This window comes from Cucumis sativus, chromosome 3 (assembly GCF_000004075.3).
Source record: "Cucumis sativus cultivar 9930 chromosome 3, Cucumber_9930_V3, whole genome shotgun sequence".
NCBI classification, from domain to species: domain Eukaryota; kingdom Viridiplantae; phylum Streptophyta; class Magnoliopsida; order Cucurbitales; family Cucurbitaceae; genus Cucumis; species Cucumis sativus.
In genome coordinates this window covers 19,953,563-19,970,277 of record NC_026657.2, presented here as the reverse complement: position 1 = coordinate 19,970,277, position 16,715 = coordinate 19,953,563, and the positions used below count along the sequence as shown (strand labels likewise).

At 29.3% G+C, this 16,715-nt stretch overlaps 1 protein-coding gene across 3 annotated transcripts; it reads right to left on the bottom strand.

The window, feature by feature from the left end:
- Window positions 1-4,531: 4,531 nt before the first annotated feature.
- Window positions 4,532-16,280, bottom strand: LOC101215244 (pentatricopeptide repeat-containing protein At1g06143). Of its 3 annotated transcripts, none has more exons than XM_011653147.2 (3): window positions 14,038-16,280; window positions 13,180-13,302; window positions 4,532-4,853 (listed from the first exon to the last, which is right to left on the bottom strand). In XM_011653147.2, exon 1 carries the CDS (start codon window positions 16,022-16,024, stop codon window positions 14,222-14,224), a length of 1,803 nt encoding a protein of 600 aa, XP_011651449.1. In that variant the 5' UTR covers window positions 16,025-16,280; the 3' UTR covers window positions 4,532-4,853; window positions 13,180-13,302; window positions 14,038-14,221. The 3 variants fall into 3 exon arrangements, with proteins under 3 accessions (XP_011651449.1, XP_011651450.1, XP_011651448.1); XM_011653148.2 differs by lacking the exon at window positions 4,532-4,853 and adding an exon at window positions 11,049-12,957; XM_011653146.2 differs by lacking the exon at window positions 4,532-4,853 and having other exon boundaries at window positions 12,217-13,302.
- Between the last annotated feature and the right edge of the window lie 435 nt (window positions 16,281-16,715).

The window sequence follows — 16,715 nt, the reverse complement described above, 5'->3', positions numbered from 1 at the left end:
GTTGGATCATTGTGCTTGTATTAAATAGAAAGAGAGTCGTATCCATAGTGTTACCAGGATAAAGTACTCAACCTTATCCTTATACTATAGACCCTTTAAGTTGATCTCAAACATTGATCCATGTAAGTGTGTTAGAATATGGGTTGAACCCAAATAACCCAGACTACCCAACCCATATTATATGCATTGAGTTGGGTTATGTAAAAATATGGGTTAGTTTGAGTTAAAAAAGTTTGATTTTTTCGAGTTGTGTTCGGTCTCAGATTGGAAGGTTGAAAAATTCAGTTCAACCCAACCCAACCCAACCCGAATTAATATAATATATATTATTTACTAAAACAAATTAGGTATATAAACTTTAAATTTATTATATGAAATTTTGAATTATGTATATTGAAATTTAAATGTAAGAATTTTAAACTTTTACAACCCTTAGAAACTAAAAACAGAGGAGAAAAAATATATATATATACAACCCAACTCAACCCAAGTTTCTACATCCTATCCTATATGCATCTATTTGTTTTTTCAAACTCATTCAATCTAATCTAATTGAACATAAACTTGATCTATACAAATAATATATATAGATAAATCAAGGGATGAAAAAATGAAATCTAAAATATTAGAAAAATAGTATCGGACCACATGGATTTTTATTATTATTAGTATAATAATAATAATTATATGTAAAAGAAATCTTGGTGTGAGGATGGTGTTAGACTAAAAACGGTGAGGGGGCAACGATAGTATTATTGTTCTTGATTAAATCTTAGAAAGTGGAGAAGGGAGAGATTGTGAAATAGGGTTTAGACCAAAAAATAAAATAAAATAAAACAAAACCCTAAAATCCTACCGCCTATGGGTATAGTATTGATGAAGCCATAGAAGATTTTTCTTAATGAAAATTATGGTTTATGTTGTTTTTCTCAAAAAAAAAAAAAAAAACTAAACTAAAAAGACTTTAAATAGTCTTTTTATTTTATAATATATAAAAAATAATTTATAATTACCAATAAAGTTATCAAACAATTAAATGTTTTATAAAAGGAAAACAAGAAGTAAAATGTTACATTTTTCTTTAATTTAAATATGAGTTTAATTTCGAAAGTTCAAAAGTAAATGGAATTTTGAAATCATTAATCTTATAACTTGGATTAATTTCTATGCTAATTCTAACCCTCCCAAAGAAAGAATATACGCAGTAATAAGGTTGAAATGTAAAAAAAAAAAATCGAATGTCGACATGTCGAAATCAATGATGAAGATCGACAAAAGGCGGAGAAACGGCTATGGTTTATTCCTCGGGATTGAAGGCACGTGCCTTCTCCTCCCATTTTTTCATCTCTGACACACCGCACGAGCCATCTTTTCTTTTTCCTTTTCTTTCTCTTTTCCTTTTGGTTTTTTACCAAAATTCTCCTTTTCTTAATTAACATTCTAAGTGGGCGCCACAATGCGCCACTGTCCACGTCAGTTGCACCTCACCCGAATTTCTTTCTTTCTTTCTTTCTTTCTTTCTTTTTCATAATTTAGCACCAAAATTCTTTATTATTATACTTATATTTTTCAAAGGTTTTAAATTACAAATTTATTGAGTTCTAGTTCTATTGACAAAAAAAATTATACATATATATAATGCATCAATTTTGTATTTTCAACCAATTTTGGACGTGAAATTATTAGACTAAAAAATCACAAGTTTACTATGAAGAAAAATTAAAGTTTTAGAAGTATATTAAATATTATTGAAAATCTTCTAAAACATAAAATAAATACAAACCACCACCAAGTTTAGTCAACTTGTTTTTTAAAAATAAAAAAAATGTCAACTTGTAGTTTAATATTTTTTTTTTCCTAACTTAGTTTATGAAATGCTTTCTATTTAGTCTATTTTATTTTAACATTTTCCAGTTAGTCCTTCGTTGCAGTAAATTGTAAAATTGGCCGACAGTAAATTTATATAGGGAAATTTTAAAAGTGAAAACATATTATTTAGAAAGAGGAAGGAGTTAAAATTTTCCATTCAAATTTTTAGTATGAAATATTTATCCTTCATTAAGGAATATGGCATATAAATTTGTTACCAACTAATTTTAACATTCTCATCTAAAAAATAAAATAATAATATTTTTAAAATTCATCAAAGGACAATTATTGAAAAATTTAAAATAATAAGAACTAAGTCGAAAATAAAATCCCCTAAAGTTAGGGCTAAAATACATATTTAGCTAAAGGAAAAACTAATTAAAGTTGTGATTTGGATCTCTCCAACTCCAACTCCATTCCCTAGATAATGATGATCTGGTATTTCAACTTTTTCTAAATAATTAACCAAATTTCTATTTGATTTTATTCCTCATGGAAATAGTTTCAAATTAAAAGGGTTTTGAAACAAAATGAACAAAACAGAAAGAACTTTGTTGTATGAGTTGGTTAAATGGAGAAAAAAAAGTATACATTGAGAAGTACAATTCAAACCTACTTTAATATCCATAAATATTTTATATATTGTTCTAAAGATATATATAAAGTAACATATATATTTTATATAATGAAGTGGGTAAGCATAACAAGCCATATTTACAAAGGTTTTCTTCAATTATTTGTCCAAATCTGTACTTTACTAATTGAAAATTAATCATAGATTCATAATTACTAAACATTAACTCTAAAGCAATTTTTCAGTTCAATTATAAGACTAGACTTTAATTTTTGAAATTATATCAAACCTTAAACATTCCCTTCCAATTTAGCTAATTATTTTTTAACATGCTTCATCTTCCCTAACATACTATCTAGAAAAAATTTCAAAAAAATCACCAAATATTTTAAGCTAAACATGTTTTAACTTTGAAATTTTTATGATTGAGTCATAAAAAAGACGCACACTCTTGAATCTCCCTAGCAAAATGGTGCACTTGGAAAACAATTTAGAAAAAAATACTTTAAGAAAAAAATTGAAAGGATTGAGCATTAATGCTTAACCTATATTTAAAAAACAATAATTAAAAAACAATAATTAACGAGGTCGGAATTTGAAACTCTGACCTCAGTTTTAAAAACAAATTTGTGAGGAAGCGAGTGACTTCTCAAAACTTGCCGTTGTCTGCAGCATATCCCACATATATGCCATACATTCAAGGTCCTTAATTTAAATGTAAATAATTATCCCCCAAATTAACTCAATTTAAATTTTAAATATCCTTTTCCATAATATCCCTTTTCTACACTTTCCTCGTGTCAATTTTTAAACCCATTTTTATAATCATTTTCTTAATTATTTAATTTTAAATTTTAAATTATTATTATATATATATTTCTAAATACTTTTTTTAAAAAAACATCATTTTAACCATTTTATAATCATTAATCACTAATATTAATATTAGAGCAGATAAAGCCAAAATGTAAAGATAATTACAATTTATTTGAGTAATGGTATATTTCTTGATTAATTTCGAGTAATACAAAGGTAAATATACAGAAATTAGAGCAACATATAAGGAAAGAATCAATACACTCTAAATACAATAATATACTCCAAGATTATTGCTAAATTTCCCTAATTACGGTGATAGTATATCAATATCTAAATGATTTTGGTGTGCAAGATCTTGTACCAAATCTACACAAAACGATTGTGTACCAAATCCAAACGAAACAATCGTGTATACAATATTGTACCAAATTTAAATGATCTTGGTAAACGATCGTTTAGATTTGTAGTGAAAGAAGAAGAAAAAATGACACAATACTTGATAATATAAAAAGAATAAGGAGATGATGTGAAGATGAGAGACAACAAAGAATGAATAATAATAATAATAATTTGATGATAATGTTAATATAATAAAATAGTAAATAATAATAATTTTTAAAAATGAAATCAAACCTCTGCCAATTACATGGACGAGCTTATGGTTCAAGATATGTTCTTTTGATTTAGTTTAGATTATCCATAATTTTTTATATGTAGTACATTTAAAATCTAAAATATTAGTTGAATAATATGAAGAGATTAATTTTGTGTGACCAGCCCAGTTAAACTAAACATGTAGTCTTTCATTATAAGTACATGTTTAATCTTCTTCAACCTAATTAGGTACGTCGTGTTGAACCTAAATTTTAAGTTTCATATAATATGTTGTGTTTCAAATTATCCGAAAGTTGTACAAAGCTGTCATGGATAGTTTGTCAAATTTCTGTACAAACAGTCACAACATATATGGCGAACTTTTAGTCCTCTCATATGTTTTCACATAGGTGAGTGGCATCATCCTGATAGAAAACTCAGACAGTTTGGTCTTAAACAAGATGTTCCACTCGATTGTAATACTAAACCATTTTTGCACAACATTGATTTGAAAAACTGCTAATTGATCTGATACAGTTGTCCATTTGATGATGTGATGGCCAAATCACAGAAGATATATTTATTGCTATGGAACCTCTGATTAAGTAATTTGGATGTGAATGTAACTCAAGAATACATCAATTGGTACAAAAATATTATGAGGCTCTATATCACTTGATTGACAACATATGTGGGTCATTTGGTATAGATTTAAATATTGTCTAACTATTTTAAGTACAAATTTATTTTAAATATTTTCTAATTCATTTTAATATTTCACAAAGATCAAACAACAATAGACTTCGAGATATTGCAGATGATCCACAACAGGTCCTAGATATATGCAACAATAAGATAACAAGTTGTACATGAAGAACATACACTATATGTATGATGTACCTATTGTAGCTACACCAGTTCAAAGAAGACGTACTCGAGTGCAAGAGCCTGATGAATTGGAAGAAGTTAACCAGCATGTGGAAGAAAAATGCCTCATCTGACACAAACACAGAGCGAGATTTGTTACATTAGTTCGATGATGATGATGCCAATATTTGAAGCGAGATATTATAATTTAGGAATCGGTCAATTGTCATACTTCAAAACAGGAATGACTAAAGCAACAAAGAGTGCAAAGTCGATGAGGACAGCCAACTAAAAATTGACGATGTCCAAGTTGTGGAACACATTGATTTTACTTCCATTGAATGAAAATTGTTAAATTATTGTATTACATATTTTACTTTATATTTACATTAAATGGAATTTGTTAAATTATTGTATTACATATTTTACTTTATATTTAATTATTTTTCAATCACAAGCAATTACTAGAAATTTACCGTCTTTAATTAATACAAAACAAATAGATTACAAAGGTAAACATGCATAGAGAATAACATTAATATAAACCGAACGAATTACTAACATAAAATTGCACACTCAAGTAATGAAATTTCGATTAATGATTGATCTTTACAAATCTATCATGTCATGTAACAAACGTAAAAATAAATTAAAAAATTAATGTAAACATGAATTGAAAAAAAAAATTGAAGGAAATTTCATCCATTTAAAAAGATAAAGAACACACATTTTTAGTAAGTTTAAATCACAATAAAATTAAACAAACTTTTCCATAAAAAATAGGTTTTTCTTTATTAAGAAAAAATAGTATTAAACTAAGAAATAAAAAATTAAAATTTACCTACTATTAAAATAAGAAAGAAAAATAAAATTCAAATAGAATAAAGAAATTAAAATTGATATGAAAAATGAAAAAAAAAAAAGTAAGAAATGAGAGAGAATAAGAAAATGAAATGAGACTCGCCAAGGAGAGAGAGCAAATTTGCATTATTCTTATTTCCATAAATACTTTACATAATTGTAATATTTTAGTATAATTTTTTCCATGGTTGATATGTACTATAGTTTCTAAAATTCTTTTATATCCATATCATCTGAATATAAATTCATTTATAGCTCCCTAAAAGTATCATACTAAAACTATTAAATTTTTAATATTATATTTACTAAGTCTTAAACTATTAATATTTTATATTTTCTAAAATTAAAAAAAAATTAGATTTAAGAGGCAAAGTAAGTTGAAAAAGTTAGAATTAGTGAGTTGTTAAATATGAAGAAGAATGAATAAAAATTTGAAAGCAAAATGAAAAAAACTAACATGTAATCTACTTCCTAGAATTAAAATAATAGATAAGGAAAGGTAAGAGGAGATGGTCCAAAAGAACCCAAAGGCTTTTGTTTGACCAATCATAAGGAAGTAAAGAAAAAAGAAAAAAGAAAAGAGATTAATTAGTTAATGATTTTCCAGAATTGATTGGGGACATTATTAGTCAAAGGCAACATTGTTAAAGAAAAAGTGGTTTAGATTTTAGAAATAGTAAATAGGTTAAAGGTTTGATAATTAAAGAGAGATTGAAATATAAAATAGCATTAGGTCTAACAATAAGAGTAAAGAGAAAAAGAAAAATGGTTGGAAAGTTGATGCTGATATTATAAATTTATGGTAAGTAAAACAACATTAGAATGGTCAAGCCGACACCAATGTTGCACATGGGGGCCGTTGCACGTGTTTGGATGATTGCTACCCTTTCTTTTCTTCTCTCTTTCTTTATATAATCTACATTATTAAATGCATCCACTTCTTTTTCTTATACTAATTTATATACCTTCACAAAATCACATTTTGGTTCAAATTTCATTTTCCTCTCTCTCTTTTCTCATTCCTTTCATTTACCATACTAAATTTGAATCATTTCCATCATTCAAACTTTAAGTATCTAACACCAAGTTCCTAGTTTTCTCACTTTTCTTATTTAAGGTTTTTAAAAATAATTGTGAACGATAGATTTCAAGAATTAAAAAAATAAAAAATTCAAAAGTTAATTTTGTTTTTGAAATTTAAATAAAAAATTAATAATTATATTTAAGAAATACGCATAAAATAGGTTTAATTAGAAAAGAAAAAAACAAAACCAAATAATTATCTATTGGGGCCTACAAAATTAAGAGGGTATTGAAGCAATTATTTGAAATATATTTATCATTTTATTTAATTTGAAAGTTGTTAACAACATTACAAATTGTCCGTTTATGAGTTCTTAGTTCTTTGACCCAATTGAATATAAAAAAATTGCAAATTCTCAAAAGCCAACCTATCATTTTAAAATAAATATTAATAAGGTTTATAGACTACAAGCTTTACTATTAGTTTAAGTTGGTACTTACACTTTTAAAAGTTTTACGTAACTCCATCTTTAAAATTAAAAAATAAAATCTTATCCAAAATTCATATTTTTAATCAACATACTCAAGATGAAATTCAGTTTCACTGTAAAAGAAGTATATGATAAACTTTTATTTTTAAAATTAATAAGTTCAAATTGATGTATGCAATATAATAAAAAAAAAAAATCTATGGAGTAAAGACAATAATGACATTGGTTTAGATTGGTCAAGGGAAAAAGAGAAGAATGAAAATGATATTGTTCAATGATTGATAAATATAATCAGAAATGTAGATTTTAATTGAAGAATATTGAATATTAAATATGACTTAAGAAGTTAATTTAAAAATATTGGATGTAGTTTGAATAGGAGGCAATGTTTCAAAGTTTGAACCAGGATATGAGGGAGTTTGATATGTGATCATTTCTTTGAGGCTGTCACTTCAATTATTATTATTTCAAGATTGTTACATTGAAAAGAAATTTTAATTTCAATTTTGTAATAGTGTACATTGGAGATGTTATGAAATATATTTAGTTAAGTGTTTTCTTTAAAGAAAAATCAAATCAGTTATATTCTATAATATTACATAATACAATATGTAAACGCATGTGGATCTTCAATCACAACTATATTTAAAAATTAATCTACAATATTTTTTATTAAAAGGAAATAAAGCAAATAGGACTTCTTTAAAATTTAAATACTACTACTTTGATCTTTCACCATCAATTCACTTTGCTCCATTTACTTTTCAAATGTCTATTTTGAGTTTCCATAATTTAAAATGTGACCATTTTGATCTCTATTTATAAAATTGTAACATACATTATATGTATAATGAAAAATCTTTAATACAAATGGGTTAAAAAACCTAAACTTCTGTAAAAGTAACTTTGTACTTAAACTTCGATTTGTAACAATTTAATCCTTCATATTCTTCTAAGTTCATGAATTTTAGAATGTAACAATTTTGTCCTTGTACCTTCTCATTCGTAACAATTTAGTTCATATAGTAAAAATTAGTGTAAAAACTTCATGAATAAACAAAGTAACTATAAACTCAATATTTTTACAAAAATACAAAGCTTATAATATAAAATAAGAAAAATTAACCTCTAATTTTGATTTTTTTGTTTGCGTTAGACTCAAGAATTTACAATAACTAAAATTGTTACATACTTATGTCCCAGGATTAAATTATTGCAAAATCGAAACTACATAGACAAAATCATTACAAATCAAAGTTCATAGCTAAATTACTACCTTAGTGAATAAGGTGTAATGCAAAGTTTCAACCGAAAAATTCAAATGCAAATGAAAATGAGAGACAAAAATGGTCATTTTCTTAAAAATACAAAAACTAAAATTAACATTTTGAAAGAACGATAAAATGAACAAATATTGAAAGTACAAGAACGAAAATGAATAAAAGTTTAAAAAAACAAAAACTAAGATAAACATTTTAAAAGTATAAAAATAGACATTATGAAAGCACAATGAAATGAACAAATATTAAAAGTACAAGAACTAAAATGAACAAAAGTTTAAAAAAACAAAGACTAAGATAAACATTTTAAAAGCATCCAGAACCAAAATAAATCAAAATCAACTAAAGTACATTACCAAAGAAGTATATAAAAATAGTTTCTAATATTACAAAGATAAAATAAACTAATATTCATAAATTATAAGAAAACTTAGACCTTATCATTTCCTCATTTTCATTAGCTACTCGAAAAGGCAAATAAAACCTAATTTTGAAAAAGTGAGGAGCAAGTTAAGTAGAAAATTTTAAAATTATCCTCATCAATTCCCCTTTCACATGTTTCTATTATCTTGCAATCATTGTGTAGTTTTTGTTCCCCAGGGGTGTTTTTATTGTATGACAAATATAAATGATTGTTTTAACCATTTGTGTACTTATTTGTCATTCATTTTTTAAAAAATACTCTTACTTTAAAAAGTTACATTATTTCCTTGACCTTCCATAACTATTTCAAAATTGAACATTTACAATAGAAACATGTCAGTTTCTTGAATGATAAATGATAAATGATAGTTAAAACTTGTGACAATGTAGCGATGCAAAATAAAAATTGAGTCTGTCATATTATTCTAGGTTGCCTCCCCACCATTCTAGATCTTAATTTTCTTCCAATATTCATTTTAAATTTTTTAAAATGATAGTTTTGAAACATTTATAAAAAGTAAAAAAGGTCCGCTACAAGTTTGGAAAGAAGTAACTTGCAAATTTTATCCTATTTGAATTTCTCTAAAATCCTACTGTAGTAATACGTCCAAGGAATGGACTCTGAATACATCAAATTAAATTACATTTATTTGATGTATCTCAAACCCCATCATATAGAAATTAGTTGATGATAAAAACAATAGTTTGTGAGTTCAAGTATTTGAAATGACATCTAAAATGACACTTTTTGTATCTTCATATGTGGAGAAAAGAGTAGTTGAAGACAAAGTAAGTCGAACCCCACCAAGGGATTGATTATGGCAATCATTTAGTGAAATATTTGGGAGTGGTTTGAGCTTGAAAGAGAAGAAAGATAAATCACAGGTGGAGACAACCTTGGAGAAACTAAGGGACCAAACCTCACACAACTTAACCTTATTGGGAAGAAGGTTTGACCAAAACATTAACTTTGTTGTGTAGCAATAATAATATGTTCCCTCCCTAGCTTTTGTCTTAGCGTGTGAACTCTAGTCAATTTTGGTTTGGTTTAGAGGCTGTTTTGTTTTTGGCTAACTTCTAAATATTACACACTTTTCACTTTTTCTTTAAAAAAGTACTACCATTCTTTCAAAAGTTGCAATATCACTATAGCATTCGAGTTTAGAAGGAATATATGATAAATAAACGGAGATCACATTTGAATGAGAGAGATCTTGAGGCTATAAAAGTATAGTTAAAAGAATTGAAAGCTACTAACCTATACCTATAGTTAAGAAAGACTCAAATATAGGAATCTGAATTAAACATGCTTAACTTTAAGCAATTCTACATTGGGTGTCTTCCTATAAATTTTCTATGAAGCGTGTAAGTGAGAACAAACCATGCTAAAAGGACTCATATTGGTTTGTGAAGAATATGAGATCATGAGGTGCCAAGTTCAATTTTGAATCCAAGTTCGGATTTTGAATCCTAGTTTGGACCCTAAAACAAGAGTGTTACAATAGAACTGTCACAAAATTTCATGTCTCAACTTTCATAATTCTGAAAAATTCTGAAGTACAACTACTCCAGTAGTTTTCAAAACTATTTCACTCCAGTAGTTTTGAAATGTTCGTGAAGAGTTAAAAGGGTAATATTGCAAGGAACAGTTATTTGTTTAATAAATATATAATTGAACTATTGTTTTATAATTTTAAGAAGATGGAATTCCTTTCTAGGTTTTCGAGGATGCAAGAAAGCCCCACAAACGCACAACACTACAAAAACTCTTTCTATTCTCAGGCTTCAGCACAAAAACTGACACAATTGGAAGCATTATTCTAAATTTCTTATCAGTACTTTTACTTTTGAACCACACAAACTACTCATCCCAATCAACTTAGAAAATTAATTAGATGTTCCATAATGAATGAGGCTGAGAAAGTCTGTACACTGCAGGCCATCAAAAGTTGGTTGTATCCCATTTAAAAAGACACAAGGAGAAAAGATTTAACCTTTTAAAAGAAGTTCCATCTTTCAACTGAGTTTGGCTTCAGGTTTTTCAGTCTTGTTTGTTTTTGTTTGGTGTTTCTTTTTCACCCCCTCCAAAAAAAAGTCTAAATTTTTGGTCAGATGATGGGGTTTTTAATGTTTTAAAGAAAAAGTAATAATGGCTTCCAGTTTGAGTAATGTCTCCTCTATGTCGGTAAACCTATTGTTGTCATAGCGACATCCTTATCAACTTATTCGGCTTCTAGATTTTTCTTCTTTTTTTTTTTGGACTTTTTCATGAATACAGTTGATGTTGAACTCGAGCTTTGATCGGTCAAGCCCCTCCCTAATGGTTGTAGAGCCTATTTTTTTAATCATCATTTGTTCAACAGTTTTATGAAACTTTCTTCTTTTTCCTATCCTGGTCAGTTGTCACTTTACAAAATTCGAGTCTCTTGGTTCATTTTCCTCTGTTTTGTTTCCCTTGTACTGGCAATAGTTTTCCTCTTTTGGTGTGGGGGACTTTAGAAACAGTCAATCAAATTTTATTGATAAAATGAAATTACAAAAGGGCATCAAGTGCCAAGAAAGATTTCATCATGATATTCCATTGAGATTTAAGAGAAGTGAGATTGTAGTCACAAAAGTTAGAAGTGAATTTACACCATGATAGAGATGTATACAAAAAGTGATAAAAAAAAAGTGTGTGAAATCTGATTCTTTATCTTTAAATATACGATGGTTCCGCTCATTCTATATAAGTCAAGAGTAGGTTTTGATGATGATTCTTAAACGGATGGTCAATAAGAAGTAAATTCAGAAGGACGAGAGGGCGTTCGGTGTGGGGATCAATTTTTATCTCTAAGCTTTGGGGAGGGGAGGTGTATACTTTTAATCTTAAAGTCTCAAGCTTTATATCGTCTTCTAATTGTTAGTTTGTGCAGCCACGTTTAAATCGTTAGCTCTACATTCGTCCATTAGTTTCATCCAAATCGATTATAAGCTTAGATAAGTTTATACTTGTATAAATTTAACCTCAGTTAAACTATTAGCCAAATCAAGGCTTTTTGTTCTGACTTTTTCAAGAAGTTTTCATCTCGAGCATGGACCTTCTTTGAAAATAAGAAACAATTTCATAGATGGTATGAGATATGAGAATAACGAGGGCGTCAAGTTCTAAACTAAAAGGAAAAGACTATTTAGACTACAATTGTTGGATGGAGAAAAGGTTTACACCGCTAAAGAACAACAACAGACTTTATTGTTACTCTCAGAGACAAGGGAACTATATAAGGGTCTAGTGAATTGAACCGGAAGTAGTAAGCACTTCAGATCAATTTTTTAAAAAATTTTGGAACGTAAAAATATTTTGTGATTAAATATTAACCCCATCCTGGTCCATTGCCAAGTGCATGAAGTCCTCTTAGAAGAAACTATGAATTTGGGCGTCTCTAGATAAGTTTCTTTTGATTTTTTTTTTTTTCCTTTCTTATTGTGATAAAATGCTCAAGAAAATACAATACCAACTTGTTGGTAAACAGAGGCCACTTCTGTCTCTATAATCAACCTGAATAATAATCCACCTCTATTTTACAAATTTTTATGACCTTTGTGGATGTAAGTTTATAGCAAGGTCAGAAAGCATACTTCTGTTTGAGATGAAGTTTCAGAATAGTGAACTTTGGCAGAGTATGAGAAAGACTAATGCGAGATTTGGGTAGGATTTCCCCCCACCAACTTGGTAAGGGAAAGTCAAAATAGTGGAATAATAGCAATCACTATCGTTGAACCTTGAAATGATACGAAATTTTTCATTAAGTACATGAAAAGAGACTAAGATAGAAACGTGTATAATGTTCCCTAAGAACCATATCTTACAGCAGATGCATAGCCTACAAGGTTTGAAGAATTTCCTCTATCCCTTAAACCATGCATCTTGTCAGAACAAAGCAAGCTACTTCCATAATAATAAAAATGGCTAGTGCTTGAAGAAGAGAGTCGCACTTCCATTTAATTTAGCCAGTGTTTAGCATTCTCCAATGCCATATTGATGGATTAAGAACACCATTGAAGTAGGAAAGAGAAGACTTAGGCATGTTCTTCGTTTAGAAAATGAAAATTAAAACAACATAAGAAGAAACTAGAAGTTTTCTTTTCTCCACGCCGTTCCAACCTAAGAAACCATCTGTGGGACAAGTTGGATGTTTTGGAAATATTATCACACGGTACAGACAGTATTGGCAATTTATTGTCATGAATGAGATTATACGTGAAGATTCTGATAAGTCTTGGTTTCCATTTTCCTCAAAACCTAGCTTGTTTCTAAAGAAGTGCATAATGCAGACAATATGATCATGTGTGTTTGAAATATATGAAAGTATTGTACAAAGAAGGAAAAAGGACCGACCTGTTACAGGATATCCTGTTAGCTTGGGTTCTTTGATCAAATCACTTCACTGAGTCAGCTCCGGTTGTACAATAGTGGTACGTTATTTCGTTATAAATTTAGTCCCTGCCCTTTCTTTGATAGCTGGAGCAAAAATCACAAAATGAATGCGAGTACACTGAAAGCATAAAGAAAATGATTGAATCTACTTCGATCAACAAGAGTGGGGAATTCGAACTTTACATGCCTAAGTTGAAAGATTTTTAGAGTTGTTCCTCTTTTATTTCAATATCAATAACATAGTTACTGGGCCTCATTAGTCAAACTATTGCACGAGTTTGAGTTTAGATGTTGAGATTGGTAACAACTTTAACCATATCACAGAGTTTCAACCATCACTAATCTAAAAACTTAAGCACTAAAAGAGTTGGTTAGATATAATCGGTCAATATATTCTTAATATGAATAGATAGCCTCAATTAGACAAGTTAAACAGAGAAAGAAAATGCATCAAGATGCTCAATCGTGCACGTAAAAAACTAAGAAGTAACCATTCACTTCATTTTTTCGACTGTAGATTAAATTTAATCATCAAATATATTCTTAATATGAATAGGTAGCCTCAATGATACAAGCCAAACATTGAAAAGAAATGCATCATCAAGATTCTCAATTGTGCATGTAGAATGGGGAGTACGAAGAGCGCACATGAAAGAAGGATTCAAGTGAATTATGTTCCGGTGAACGCCTACATCAAGATGCTCAATTGTGCATGTAAAAGACTAAGAAGTACTCGTTCACTTCATTATAACAAATATTGAGAATTTACTTAAAATGAGAAGACATTCTAGCAAAACGTAAGATTAAACTTAAGATTACCATGGCTCTTGATGAGGCTAACTTGAGCCTTGATCTGAATAATTATGAACTCCTATAGTAGCCCAGCTTTGTCATTTAGCACTTGACCTCGAGAATTTTCACTTCAATATACCATATTCAATGAAGCTGAAATGATTGATATGCAAATAACATTCGATCTCACTATGACCTCAATTAATGTTGATCAAATTTCCTCTGAAAAAAGCAAAGCAGTACTGCATACTGAAGGCTCGAGTATGTAACCAGCTAGCTTCAGTTGTCCATCTAATTCTGTCAGTACGAAGTATATTTTGTCAGAATCAGGGTGAGAATCAGCTGAAGCTGAAAACTGATGAATTGTCCCTTCCAATTCAATCCAACTTGAGCCAGGATATTTCTTTTCTACTCCTTTTTCTTTCATCATTGATCGAATATGCGCAACCTCCATCCAATCCTTTTCTTCAGCATACATGCTGACCAAAAGATTGTAATGCCCACTATTCATGGGTTCCAAAATCATCAACTGTTCAACAGCATCTTCAGCGATCTCACAGTTTCCATGAAGTTTGCACCCATTCAACAAGGCTCCCCAAATAATAGAGTTTGGTTCAAATTCCATACTTTTAATCAATTCTAACGCTTCGTTGAGATATCCTGATTTACTTAACATATCAACCATGCAACCATAGTGTCTGATATCAGGACGAATGTCGTAATCACGAGTCATGCTTAAAAATCTACTCCTGCCTTCGTCAACTAACCCAGCATGTGTGCAAGCACTTAATATACTAATAAAGGTAACACCATTGGGCATGATCTTCTCCCTCTCCATGATAGCGAACATCCTCAAAGCCTTCTCCGCATAACCATGAACAGCAAGTCCTTCAATTACTGCATTCCAGCAATATAAATTTTTATCTGTCAATTTGAAGAAAATCAAAAGAGACAAATCTAAACTCCCACACTTAGCATACATATCAACTAATGCAGAACCAATATAAACGTCAAGATTAAGCCCCTGAGACATTACATAATGATGTATCTCTTTTCCTAGTTCAAGAGCTCCAATGTGGGCGCAAGCTGAAGCAACAGTTGACATTGTTACCTCATCGGGAATAATCCCATTCAATCTCATCTCACTATAAATCGCCAATGCATCTTGATATTGTTTGTTCTGAGAATAACAAGTGATCATGGTTGTCCAGGAGATTATATCCTTGGTTGGCATCTGATTGAACAGAAGCTCTGCAGACTCCACATTTCCCAATCTTGCATAGCCGTCAATCATGGTATTCCAAGTTGCAGTATTCCTTTCAGGCATCTCCTCAAACAACTTCCTAGCGGAATCCATATCTCCAACACGAGCTAGAGCAGAAACCATAGCAGTCCATGCAAAAGCATCTCTTTCACACATTTCATCAAACACCTTTCTTGCCTCACTAAGTATCTCCAACTTTGAGTAAAAATCAACCAAAGCAGTTTGAACAAACAAATGGGATTCAAACCCCTTCTTCCAAATGTGACAATGCACCATCTGTCCCAACTCAACAGCACACATAAAGGTGCAAGCTTTAACCAACGAAGAAAACGTATAACTAGTTGGCAAGACGTTCGATTCTTCCAACATATGTACATAACATTGTAGAGCACGAAATGGGTACCCACAGTATACAAATCCCTTAATCATCGCATTATACACAAAAACATTAGGATTTTCCATCTGGGTAAAGGCGAAAACTGGGTAATGTACAGAGTTAAGAGCAAAAGACGCGCTAATAAATTGATGCACCAGAAAACAATCTTGGATTGCATTAGTTTTGATCATGGAAGCACATAAACCATGCAGTTCGTTTATGGTGGAACAGTTTTTGATTCGATTAAGCAGAGTTTGCTTGAAAGAAGGACAAGATGGTGGTTGAAGAGGCATTGAGATTGAAGGAGGACTTACAAAGTTGCCAATGCTTCTTGTTAACTGTTTAAGAGCGTTGGTAGTCACAAATGAGAACATCCCTGCAGGGCGCAGCTACTCTTTCGCATTCAATTGAAACATTCTGGAGAATATAGAAGTTGAGAAGTCGAGTTTTTCACTTAAAAATAATCAAAATGCACCCATTTTGGTTGTTCTTCATTTCTCTCATCTCCCGCCCTCTCCTATTTTCAACGGATTGAAAACAGGGGAAATTTTAAATACCATTGTAGTTTTAGGTCAAAGGTTCCTCTCTTGTTTGGACTTTCAAACGGTCCATTATGATTTCTTCTACTTCTTCCTCTCTTCTCTTTTTCTTTTAATGCTACAAAATTTGATCTCAACCTTTAAAATATCCAAAAAAATATAACATTTTAATATTTATTGTTTAGTATTTATTTTTACATACTCTTGTGTTCTTATAATAAAATTGACCTAACCAATTTTGATTGATGAATAAGTTGTAACCAAATGACACCCTCAAAAAAAATAAGATAAAATATTTACAAACTACCATTAATTTCAAATTATATTAATAATTAATTTCAAAATTTTTACTATAATTCGTAAATATTTTAATTTATTTTGTTATTTCTAAAAATAACCCTACAACAAATCTTAAACGTAAATTGATTGTTTACTAAACTATTTTTAACAAAATATATATATATATATATATATATATATATATATATATATATATATATATCTCGATATGATATGCTAGCATATC

What these genes read in the sequence shown, in the direction of transcription:
- LOC101215244 (XM_011653147.2), bottom strand. Translation starts at nt 16,024, where the DNA reads ATGTTCTCATTTGTGACTACCAACGCTCTTAAACAGTTAACAAGAAGC.